Below are 12,731 nucleotides of genomic sequence, written 5' to 3'. Positions count from 1 at the left end.
GACATAGAAAACAGTCTTACATTTTTTTGAGATTTATTATTTTGTAGTATTTTTTAGTCCTTGACATTGTCACAGAGGCAGTCCTACAGTGAGCTAGTGTTAGAAAAAGCTTAGATATTTGTGTCAGTGGCCCCATTTGAAATTTGTTATACACAGTAAATTTAATTCCACTGTAGTACCTAGTTCTCCTGTGGTGACGGCAGCAGAGTTTTCAGGAATGTTCCCCCCTTACAGCCATTGCTTCAGTGCATCCCGACTAAACTTTATGCACAATTATCTTATTAAAAGCAAAATACCTTTTTTTTGCTTTCTTATTTTAAATTGGGCTGGGATTTCAATATAGACATGTCTTCACACCCAGGCGACAAAGTCACAAGCGGATACTACGTAGTTTTCTTAGAAATACAAACTGAGTCAATGTAATTGGGAATATAAATGTTGAGAGCTGAAAAGTAATTGTATGTCTGGAAACAAGTGTCATGGAAGATTTAGGGTTGTTTCAGTTTTTTGAATTGTTTGTTATTGAGAAACTGAGTGTTATCTTCCTAGGGTTTGGGGATAGCGGGAGGAGATCTATAAGACTCAGTGAGGTACAAGTAGTATTAGCATGCATATGTGGATGGGAAAACCCAATAAAGATAGACTTGGAGATGGATGGAAAGAAAATGTATTTACGAGCCGCAAGTTTTGTTTTTCATTCCTTGACCAAGTTGCTGGTTGAGTAGCAACTGGCAGGGACTTCACAGGCTCTTCTGCCCTTCTCAGCTGTCCAGCCATCAAAGGAAACGGTAGTTAGCTGTTTCTGATTCCTCCAGAAAGCCTGTGTATTTAACTGTGGTTAAATTAAATACACAGTATTTAACCAGTAGCCTTATTGCCACATCTATCTCTCTCTTTTGCCAGATATGCAGCAGAATTCCTTACTTCCTATAATAGAATCTTGTTTTCCATTTTGTAATTTAAGTCAGTGTTCCATATCTGGAGTTTCGTTAGTCTTTTACTAATCATTCCAATTTTGTTTGTGTCTTACTTGTTCTCAAAATCATGTTTAGACAAATAAAGACTTAGGTTTTTTTAAGACTATACAGGAGACCTGAACAAGTTGGTTGTTGAAATATAACACTAATTTAAAAAGTACCCTAGGCATTTTACACTTTTGCTGCCTGTTGTTTATGATTTTGGAATCTTTTATGTTTTCTTTTTAATAGGCTTATTGCTGTATAGACTTTTTTTGTCCTGTGAACATTAGGAATAATCTTATGGTGTGTTTGGTTTTCTTGCAGTCCAAGGCGGTTGGCTTGTTAGATGTGGATGTGTATGGTCCTTCCATTCCAAAGATGATGAACCTGAAAGGAAATCCAGAATTATCACCAAGTAAGTACAGAAGAGGGAAATAGTACCTCCTGAGTGCCAGGCACCTGTCAGCCACCATGAGTGTTTTATATGTCATGTGGTGTAGCGGTTCAGAAATTATGTTGGCATCAGTATGACTGGGTTTGATTCTCAGTTCTGTTATTGACCATTTGTGTGGCTCTGGGGAGTCCATTCCATCTTGTTGTGCCCTGGCTCCCTACACACACAGTAGGGCCATAGTAGCTGTGAGGAATATGTAAATGAAGCATTGAGCTCAATTCGTAGAACTAGTACCCGGTAAAAATATTAATATCCATTGTTTACCATTCTTATATACATGCATGAGAATATTGAGTAGGAATATATTGGTATTAAATAAAAATTATATTTTACAAGCAGATTTTTCTCAGATCTTTTTTTAGGACATTTATAAACTTCTCCACACAATGGTTTGTCGCCCTGTAGTTTTACTGCCATCGATATAGGAAGAATTAGCTTTTTGCAAAGAATTAGAAAAAAAATTCTAATCCAAGTAAGTTGTCTACATCAACAAAAATACAGTCAATAGATGATCCCACAGCAGCAAATCCCAAAGAAGGGAAAAACACACAAAATAACACCACCAACAAGGAAAACTAAAATCACAGGAGACAGCAATTACTGGTCATTAATATTCCTTAATATAAATGGACTTAACTCACCTATAAAGAGACACAGGCTAACAGATGGATATGAAAACAGAATCCATCCTTCTGCTGAATAAGAAGCACATCTCAACCTTGAAGACAGACATTGCTTCAGAGTAAAGGGTTGGGAAAAAATTTTCCAATCAAATGGACCTAAGAAACAAACTGGTATAGCTTCCTAATATCTAATAAAATAGACTTCAAACTAAAATCAATCAAAAAAGACAAAGAAGGGCATTTCATATTAGTCACAGAAAAATCCCTCAAGAGGATATCTCAATACTGAACATCTATACTCCAAATGCAAGGGCACCCTCATATGTAAAAGAAACACTTCTAAAGCTTAAATCACACATTAAACCCCAAACACTAATAGTCGGCGACTTCAACATCCCACTCTCACCACTGGACAGGTCTGTCAGACAGAAAATGAACAGAGAATTAAGGGAACTAACAGATGTTATGATTTAAATGGACATAACAGACATCTATAGAACATTTCATCCAAAGATAAATAAATATACCTTCTTCTCAGCACCTCATGGAACCTTCTCAAAAATTGATCAAATACTAGGTAACAAAACAAACCTCAAAAATACAAAAAAATTAGAATAAACCAATGCATCTTATCAGTTCACATGGCTTAAAGCTAGAATTCAACAACAACACTAATTTCAGAAAGCCCACAAACACATGGAAATTAAACAATGCTCACCTGAGTCATCAGTGAGTCAAGGAAGAAATAAAGGAAGAAATTAAAGAATTTCTAAAATTCATCAAAAATGACCATACAACGTACATAAATTTATGGGATACAATGAAAGCAGTGTTAAGAGGAAAGTTCATAGCACTAAATGCCAACATAATGAAGCTGGAAAAAATCCCACATTGGTAAATGAACAAAACATTTGAAAACTCTAGAATAAAAAGAAGCAAACTGACCCCGGGGAACTATATAGCAGGAAATAATTAAATTGAGAGCTGAAATTAACAAAATAGAAACAAAGAAAACAATATAAAGAATCAATGAGAGGAAGAGTTGTTTCTTGGAGAAAAATCAACAAAATTGACAAACCTTTATCCAAACTAGCCAAAAGGCAGAGAGAGAATATCCAAATTAACAAGATCAGAAATGAAAAGTGGAACATAACAGACACAGAGGAAATCCAGAGAATCATTAGATCATATTTCGAAAACCTGTACTCCACAAGATTGGAAAACTTAAAGGAAGCAGACAACTTTCTGGATAGATATCAGTTACCAAAATTAAGTCAAGACCAGATAAGCAAATTAAATAGACCTATAACTGCTAAAGAAATAGAAACAGTCATCAAAAGTCTCCCAACCAATAAAAGCCCCTCAACCAAAAAAAGCCCAGGACTAGATGTTTCAGTTCAGAATTCTATAAGATTTTCAAAGAAGCACTAATACCAATACTCCTCAAATTGTTTCACAAAATAGAAACAGAAGGAACATTGCCAAACTCTCTTTATGAGGCTACAATTACCTTGATACCAAAACCACAAAAAGACATTACTAAGAAAGAGAATTACAGACCAATCTCATTTGTGAATATTGGTACAAAATACTTAATAAGATCGATTCCAAGAACACATCAGAAAAATCATCTACCATGATCAAGTCGACTTCATCTCAGAGATACAGGGATGGCTCAACATATGAAAATCTGTCAATGTAATCTAGCATATAAACAAACAAAAATAAAAACCACATGATCATCTGATTAGATGCTGAAAAAGCCTTCGATGAAATACAACATCCCTTCATGATAAAGGTCTTGGAGAGAGCAGGGATACAAGGAACATACCTAAACATAATAAAGGCAATATACAGCAAGCCAACAGCCAGCATCAAACTAAATGGAGAGAAACTCCCAGTGATTCCACTGAAATCAGGAACAAGACAAGGTTGTCCATTCTCTCCATACCTATTCAATATAGTTCTTGAGGTCCTAGTTATTGCAATAAGACAACAAATGGAGATCAAGGGGATACAAATCAGAAAAGAAGAAGTCAAACTCTCACTATTTGCTGATGATATGATAGTTTATATAAGTGACTCCAAAAATTTTACCAAGGAACTTCTACAACTCATAAATACTTTCAGTAATGTAGCAGGATACAAGATTAACTAAAAAAAATCAGTAGCCCCTCTTTACACAGATGATAAATAGGCTGAGAAAGAAATCAGAGAAGCATCACCCTTCACAATAGCCACAAATAACATAAAATATCTTGGAGTAACAGTTGGAAGACCTGTATGACAGGAACTTTAAATCTTTGAAGAAAGAAATTGAAGAAGACACCAGAAAATGGAAAGATCTCCTATGCTCTTGGGTAGGTAGAACTAACATAGTAAAAATGACAAACCCCCTAAAGCAATCAATCTACAGATTCAATGCAATGCCCATCAAAATCCCAATAAAATTCTTCACAGACCTTGAAAGAACAGTACTCAAATTCATATGGAAAAACAAAAAACTCAGGATAGCGAAAACAATCCTGTACAACACAGGAACTTCTGGAGTCATCACAATCCCTGACTTCAAACTCTACTACAGAGCTATGGTACTGAAAACAGCCTGGTATTGGCATTAAAAACAGACAGGAAGACTAATGGAACCGAATCTAAGACTCAGGTATTAATCCACCTATCTATGAGCACCTGATTTTTGACAAAGAAACAAAAAATATAAAATGGATAAAAGAAAGCATACTCAACAAATGGTGCTGGCATAATTGGATATCAACACGTAGAAGAATGAAAATAGACCCATATCTATCACCATGCACAAAGCTCAAGTCCAAATGGATCAAAGACCTCAACATAAAACCAACCACACTAAACCCCATAGAGGAGAAAGTGGGAAGTAAACTTGACTGTAGTGGCACAGGAGATCACTTCCTAAATATAACCCCAGTAGCACAGGCAATGAGAGAAACTATTAATAAGTGGGACCTCCTGAAACTGAAAAGCTTCTGTAAAGCAAAGGGCATGGTCAATAAGACAAAGTGGCAACCTACAGAATGGGAAAAGATCTTCACCAACCCCACATCAGAAAAAGGTCTGATCTCCAAAATATACAAAGAACTCAAGAAATTGGTCATCAAATGAACAATTAATCCAATTAAAAAATGGGGTACAGACCTAAACAGAGAATTCGACTAAAGAATCTAAAATGGCTGAAAGACTCTTAAGGAAATAAATGTTCAACATCCTTGGCCATCAGAGAAATGCCATCTGACACCTGTAAGAATGACCAAGATGAAAAATACTGTTGACAACTTATGCTGGAGGGGTTGTGGGGAAAAGGGAACACTTCTGCATTGCTGGTGGGAGTGCAAACTGGTACAGCCCCTTTGGATATCAGTGTGGCGATTTCTCAGAAAATTAGGAAACAACCTTCCTCAAGACCCAGTAATACTACTTTTGGGTATATATCCAAAGGATGCTTAATCATACTACAAGGACATGTGCTCAACTATGTTCATAGCACCATTGTTTGTCATAGCCAGAACCTGGAAACAACTTAAATGCCCCTCGACTGAAGAATGGATAGAGAAAATGTGGTACATTTACACAATGGAAAAATTTATACAGTAGAAAAAAAATGACATCTTGAAATTTGCAGGCAAATGAAGGGATCCAGAAAACATCATATTGAGTGAGGTAACCCAGACCCAGAAAGACAAATATCATATGAATTTACTCATAAGTGGCTTTTAGTTATATAGCAAAGAAAACCAGCCTACAAATCACAATCACAGAAAACCTAGACAACAAGGAATACCCTAAGAGAGACATACATGGATCTAATATACATGGGAAGTAGAAAAAGACAAAATTTCCTGAGTAAATTGGGAGAATGGGGACCATTGGAGAGGGTTGTAGTGGAGGGGAGAGAAAGGGAGGGGAGCAGAGAAAAATCTATAGCTCAATAAAATCAACAATTAGCTTTTTGAATAAATCAAGTATTTTTATTATTCCTGTTATTACATATTTGTAAGGTTATCAAATATAAAGTCTTAAGTATAGGAAGTGCAGTCATAAAAGTGGTAAAAACTGGTTATTAAAAATGGTTTTATGTGAAATTGTTTTAAATAAAACTGATTTGTAATTGTGATAAAATACAAAATTGAGTAATTTATTTTTGTTTTTTATAGGCCTTTTCTCCATGGGTCTAGAACAAAATATATATGCTGGTATATTTATTAGGTTATAGTATTATTTTTATTGTAATTAAAAATTGATTAGGCATTATTTGCCCTTTAAGGTGGTTGCATATGTTGCAGGCATCAGTTATGCGAAGTCTAGATTATTCTTTATGAGAAATCTGACCTTTGGGGTCTTAGATGCCCTAGAGGTTTTATATTGCATGTAGCCCCCTATGTAGTTGTTTCCTTATCTCGTGAAAAGGCAGGGAAAGGCTTCACCTTTTGATGCAACACAGTTTGCAAACACATATTATGAGCCACGATGAACCAGTGTCACCAAGGAAGAATGGTGATGACTTCAGGCACTCTGAACACCTGTGTCTTTAAGGGCCAGTGTAAAAACTGACCCATGTCACACAGATGTGATGCAGAGTCCAACAGGTGATCTTGGTTCTGTAGGGGAATGTGGTACAGTAGTGATATTGGGATATCCTGAAAGTCGGGATATATGTAGAGCGGCAATAGAACAGCTCTGGAGGGGGTAGAGCTGCAATAGGAGAGCTCTGGAGGCCGGAGCTGCAATGGGACTGCTCAGCCCTCAAGGAAAGGGGCCCTGACTGTCGGGAAGCCAGGCTACTTGAAGCTGGGGTGCGGTGGGGGATGGTCTCCTCTCCTGGAGAGCCGCTGAAGCTGAGTTTTGCTCTGCTCCCATATGGGAGAGTCCTAGCAGAGCTGCTGCTTCTCTGGCCCAAGATGTTTCTTCTGCTAACACTCCCCTAGGGGAAGCCCTCTGCAGAGATGTCGCCACTCCTCCTCCGGCTCCTCTGCTGGCCTTGCTCAGCCCCCGTAAGGAGGTCCTAGCAATGCTGCCTTGCTGAGGCCCCCTAGGAAGTGTCTCAGCAAGGTTTTTCGGCTTAGTCCCCTAAGGGACTTCCCAGCCAGGTTCTTCCCTGCGCAGGCGAAGGTCGTCACCCAAGACTCTTTTGAGGAAGAGATTTATTTGGGAAGGAGGGGTCCAGGAGAGTGGCTGCCTCTGCCACTTAAGGGCAGCTCTGAACTGACCTGGTGGAGAGGCTTATATAGGGCTTCTTAGGGGCGGAGTTTTCCCAGGGAGAAAGGAGTTTGATTAACTTTTCTCTGCTCAGGGATTGGTCAATTTAGGTGGTCAGGGGCAGAGATGGCTCCGACCAGTTAATGGTCAAACTGTGTTTCCTTCACTGGTCCTTTTTAGCTTTTTGACTGTAATCTTAGGACCAGGGCGTATTTCTTCCACTAGCTCTAATTCTAGGGACAAAGTGTGTTTTTTTGACACTAGTTTGAGAGCCAGGGTACAGGGTTCAGGGATAAAGATGGTTCTCTCCTTGGCCCAGGTCTCAAATCCAGAGTGTATCTTTTTCTCTGACTCTGGGTTCAGAGTCAGGGTGCTCAGTGATTGGTTGGTTTCCTGCCCCAGTTGTCCATTTTTCCCTACAGGTTCCCCAGGAAATAAACGGGAATTTTTAAAGCCTCAACAGTAAGGTATTTTTGAGTCTTACAAAGCTTGCTACCATCATACTACAAGGTCTCCTTTTGACAGTTCTGCACTTTGTCACGTTAATTTGCCCTGTCATGCTGTTACAGAGAATACAACACAGCATAAAACTATCTAATTAACAATACAGAAAAACTGTGAGAGACCTGTTTAGGCTTGAGCGAGTTCCAGTGATCTGGAACTTCCTCTTCTTGGATGAAGCTGGAAGCCCCGGAGGCCAGCCGGCTTCAGATTGCCTCTTTCCTTCATTATTTAAATCAATGCATGATAATGTATTTTTCATCGATTTGCTCATTTAAATACCCAGTGGTCGAGCATATAGATTATGCATTATTGCCTTTCTCCTCATATTACTTTCCTTATAGACTTGACTACCAAGAGAAATTTTGTATTTGATCAAGAAAAATGAATTGATGGAAAAATACAAGTTTTTAATAGTTTTTGGTGTATGTTTTTAAATTATTTTCTATTTTTATTGAAAATAGATTCTTCTCTCATACAATACATTCTGGCCTCTTTCCCCACCCACCCCTCCTCCCAGTTTGGTCTTTCTCTTTCCCAGACCTACTTACCCTCTCTTTCCTTTTCAGAAATGAGCAGGCCTCCAAGAAACAACAACCAAACAGAACAAAACAAGATACAATAAGACAAGGCCAACGTCCTCATATTGAGGCTGGATAAGGCAACCCAATAGGAGGAAAAGAATCCCAAGAGCAAGTAAAAGAGTCAGAGACACACCCTCTCCCATTGTTAGGAGCCCCACTAAATCACCAAGCTAATAGCCATAACATGTATACTGAGGACCTGATGCAGACCCTCCTGGGTCCTGTCCTTGCCGTTTCAGCCTCTGTGAACCCGTGTGAGCCCTGCTTGCTTGATGTGGTGGGCCATGTTCTCCTGGTGTCCTCCATCCCCTCTGACTCCTACGGTCTTTCCTCCTCTTCTATGGGGTTCCCAGATCTCTGAGGGGTGGGACCCAATGGAGACCTCCAATTTAATCTTTGTCTGCATGATGTCTGGCTATAGGTCTCTGCACCTGCTCCCATTTGCTGTGAAGGAAGCCTATCTCATGACGAGTGGACAAGACACTGATCTATGAGTGTAGCAGAATACCATTAGGAAGAATTTCATTGATTGTTTTTCCAGTAGTGTTTGCTTCTATCCTAGGTCTCTGGGCTGTCCAGTCTCTGGTTCCCAGCCATCCAGGCAGTGTAGGGTGTGGGCTCCCTCTCGTGGCTTGGACCTGAAGTTGAACTAAGCCATTGCTTGGCCACACCCACAATTTCTGAGTCACCAGCATATTTTGCCCGAAGCACAGTTTCTGGTTATTATGAATAAAACCACAATAAACATAGTTGAGCAAGTATCCTTGTGGTATATGCCCAAGAGTAGTATAGCTGGGTCCTGAGGTAGATGCATTCCAAATTTTCTGAAAAACTGCCATATTGATTTCCATAGTGACTGTACAAGTTTGTACTCCCACCAAAAATGGAAGAGTGTTCCTCTTGCTCCATATCCTCACCAGCTTGATCTGTCACTTATGTTGTTGATCATGGCCATTCTGACAGGTGTAAAATAGAATCTCAAAGTAGTTTTGATTTGCATTTCCATGATGGCTAAGGGTGTTGAACATTTAAGTGTTTCTCAGCCACTTGAGATTACTCTATTGGGAATTCTATTTAGATCTGTATCCCATTTTTAATTGGATTATTTGGTTTTTAATATGAATTTTTAAAATCCCTTAAATATTTTGGTGTCAGACTCCTATCAGGTGTGGAATTGTTCCATGTTGCTTCTTTGCCTGGTTGACGGTGTCCTTTGTGTCCTTTGCCTTGTAGGAAATTTCCAGTTTCCATCAGTTCCTAAAGTTCCATCTGTTAATTGGTGATCTTGGTGCCTGTGCTATTACTCTTCTGTTCAGGAGCCTAATGTGCCCTCTGATTGGTTTAGTAAAAAACCGAATGGCCAATAGCAGGAGAGTTGAGACTTCTGGGCAGAGAGAGGAAGTGGGAGAGGAATCTAGGCAGGGTGGGAGGATTTCGCCAACAAACTTGGAGCAAGTTGGACATGCCATACTGAGGAAAGGCAAAGGCCACGTGGAAAACATAGATTAAGAGAAACAGGTTTACTTGAGGAATAAAAGCTAGTTGGGGATAAGCCTAAGCTAAAGACCAAACTTTCATAATTAATAAGATGTCTCCATGTTGTTATTTGGGGGTTTGAGATCCAAAGATAGTCTGACAAGAAAGCTTTCTACAAATACCTTCAAGCCTCTTTCCCACTTTCTCTTCTATTGGGTTCAGTGTGTCTGTTTTTACATTGAGGTCTTTCATCTACCTGGACTTCAGTTTTGTGTGTGGTGATGAATATGGATCTTTTTGCATTCTTTTACATGCAGACATCCACTTTGACCAGCACTATTTGTTGAAGATGCTTTCTTTTTTCCAGTGTGTCTTTCTGGCTTCTTTATCATTTGTCCATAGGTGTATGAGTTTGTATCTTGGTCTTCAGTTCAATTCCATTGATCAGTGTGTCTGTTTTTATGTCAACACCATGTGTTTTTATCACTATAGCTCTGTGGTGCAGCTTGAAATCAGGGAGATCTCCAGTTCTTCTTCTTCTTCTTTTTTTTGTTGCTGTTGTTCAGGATTATCTTAGCTATCCTGTTTTTTTTTTTCCCAGTTGGAGTTGAGAATTGACTTCTCAAGGTCTGTAAAGACTTGTGTTTGGATTTTGATGGGGATTGTATTGAATCTAAAGATTATTTTTGGTAGGATGACCATTTTTACTATGTTATTCCTACTGATCAATGAGCATGGAAAATCTTTCCATCTTTTGATATCTTCTTCAGTTTCTTTCTTCAGAGCTTGACATTTTTATCATACAAGTCTTTCACTTGCTTGGTTAGAGTTACTTCAAGATATTTTATATTATTTGATGCTATTGTGAAGGATGTTATTTCCTTGCTTTTTTTCTCAGTCTGTTTGTCTGAGAAACAAACAGTCTGTTTGTCGTTTGTATATAGGAGGGCTATTTATTTATTTATTTATTTTTGTTAATCTTGAATTCAGCCACTTTGCTGAAAGTGTTTATCAGCTGTAGTGTTTCCATCATAGAGTTTTTGAGGTCACATTATCATCATATCATCTACAAACAGTGATGATAGGAAAAAACTTTGGCTTTTTCCTTTTCAATTTGATCCCCTTGATCTCTTTCAGTTGTCTCATTGCTCCAGATAAAACTTCAAGCACTATGTTGAGTAGATGTGGCGAGAGTTGGCAAACTTGTCTTGTTCCTGATTTTAGTGGAATTGCTTTTAGTTTCTCTCCATTTAATTAGATGTTGGCTATGGTCTTTCTGTGAAGTGCCTTTGTTATATTTAGGTATTTCCCTTATATCCCTAATCTCTCCAGGACTTTTATCATGAAGGGGTGTTAGGTTTCGTCAAATGTTATTTTCTAATGAGATGATCATTTGTTTTTTCTTTTAGTTGTTTATAAGGTGGATTACATTGACACACATTGTCAGATTTTTATATGTTGAACCATCCCTGAATCTCTAGGATGAAACCTACTGTTTTTTTCCTTGTCGTATCTGTTTGGTATTCTCATATCTTTATAGTCATGTCCTTCTTTAGGTTAGGAAAATTTTCTTTTATGATTTTGTTGAAAATATTTTCTGGGTCTTTGAGCTTTCCTCTGTTCCTTTTATTTTTAGGTTGGGTTTCTTTACAGTGTTCCAGGTTTCTTGGTTGTTTTGTGTCAGGAAGGTTTTAGATTTAACATTTTCTTTGACCAATCTATCCATTTCTTCTATTATATCTCCAGTGCTGGAGCTTCTGTCTTCCATTCTTGTGTTTGGTTGGTGAAACTTGCCTCTGTAGTTCCTGTTTTCATTCCTAAAATTTTTATTTCCAGAATTTTCCTCTATTTGTGAAAATTTCTTCTGTTTATTTTCCCCTACTTGTGGAAATTTCTTCTATTTCCATTTTCAGGTCTTGAACAGTTTTGTTTCCCTCTGTTTGTTTTTTCTTGGCTTTTATTTTATTTTTTTGAAGAAAAGGGATTTATTCATTTCTTCTATGTGTTTGGTTTTCTGATTTTCTTTGAAGAATTTATTCATTTCCTGCTTTCTTTAAGGGACTTTTCATATCCTCTTTGAGGGCTTCTGTCATCTTCATACAGTTGGTTTTAGGACCATTTTCTTGTGCTCCATCTCTCTCAAGAGTGCCTGCTGTGGTAGGGTAGCGTGGACTCTGGTGAAGGCACATTTCCCTGCCTGGTACTGTGTTCTTATGCTGGTATCTATGGGGCAATTAAAGGTCTAGGTGCTGATTTCTGGGTTTGTCTTAGTTGTCTGTTGTCTCTGGATTTTCAGAGCGTGTTGCCTGTGTGTGGCCTGTCGTACTGACATGCGAGGCTGCTCTGTTCACAGGGAATGCCTGCTGGTGTTGGGGGCTGGGGGGAGTGGAGACCAGGGGAAGATGGTCTGTTGCAGTGCTAGGGGCGACCCTGAGAACTGGGTCTAGGAGAACAGAGAGTGGAAAAGGTCTGTGGGCAGCCTACGTGTTCATCTGGCAGGCCATCTGTAGCCTGTGGTTAAGCAGGGGGTGTCTGCCTGAGTTGGATGTTGGGACACAACCATTAGGTGGGGAGGGAGGCCATGGGATGTTGTCTGTGGGACCCACAGGAGGTGTGGACGGGGCAGGGGAAGATTTAGCTAGTGTTCTGTTGTAGTGCTAGGGGCAACCCTGAGCGTTAGGTCTGGGATAACAGAGGACGTGGATCAGGTCGCCAGGCAGCCTACCTGTTCTTCTGGCCAGTTTGGTTTCTTTTTCCGAGAATGTTTGTTAGCTTCATTTGTTATTTTGTTAGTGGTGATTTTTCTGTTATAGCAAATCTACAGTATGATGCTAGTCAGTTGGAAGGAAGCATATCGTACAAGGACGTCAGCATGTTGACACTGTTTTGACAGCCAGTGGGTAGT

General features: G+C 38.9%; 1 protein-coding gene across 1 annotated transcript in view; it reads left to right on the top strand.

The window, feature by feature from the left end:
- The window catches only part of Nubpl (NUBP iron-sulfur cluster assembly factor, mitochondrial), a 184,552-nt gene that overhangs the window by 40,923 nt on the left and 130,898 nt on the right, over positions 1–12,731 (top strand). The window contains exon 4 of the mRNA XM_048415438.3: positions 1,284–1,374. Coding sequence (XP_048271395.3) covers positions 1,284–1,374 — 91 coding nt within the window. The remainder of the gene's footprint in view (positions 1–1,283; positions 1,375–12,731) is intronic.

Source organism: Myodes glareolus, chromosome 11, assembly GCF_982192425.1.
Source record: "Myodes glareolus chromosome 11, mMyoGla1.1, whole genome shotgun sequence".
In the NCBI taxonomy this organism is placed as follows: domain Eukaryota; kingdom Metazoa; phylum Chordata; class Mammalia; order Rodentia; family Cricetidae; genus Myodes; species Myodes glareolus.
This window is presented reverse-complemented; position numbering and strand designations above follow the sequence as displayed.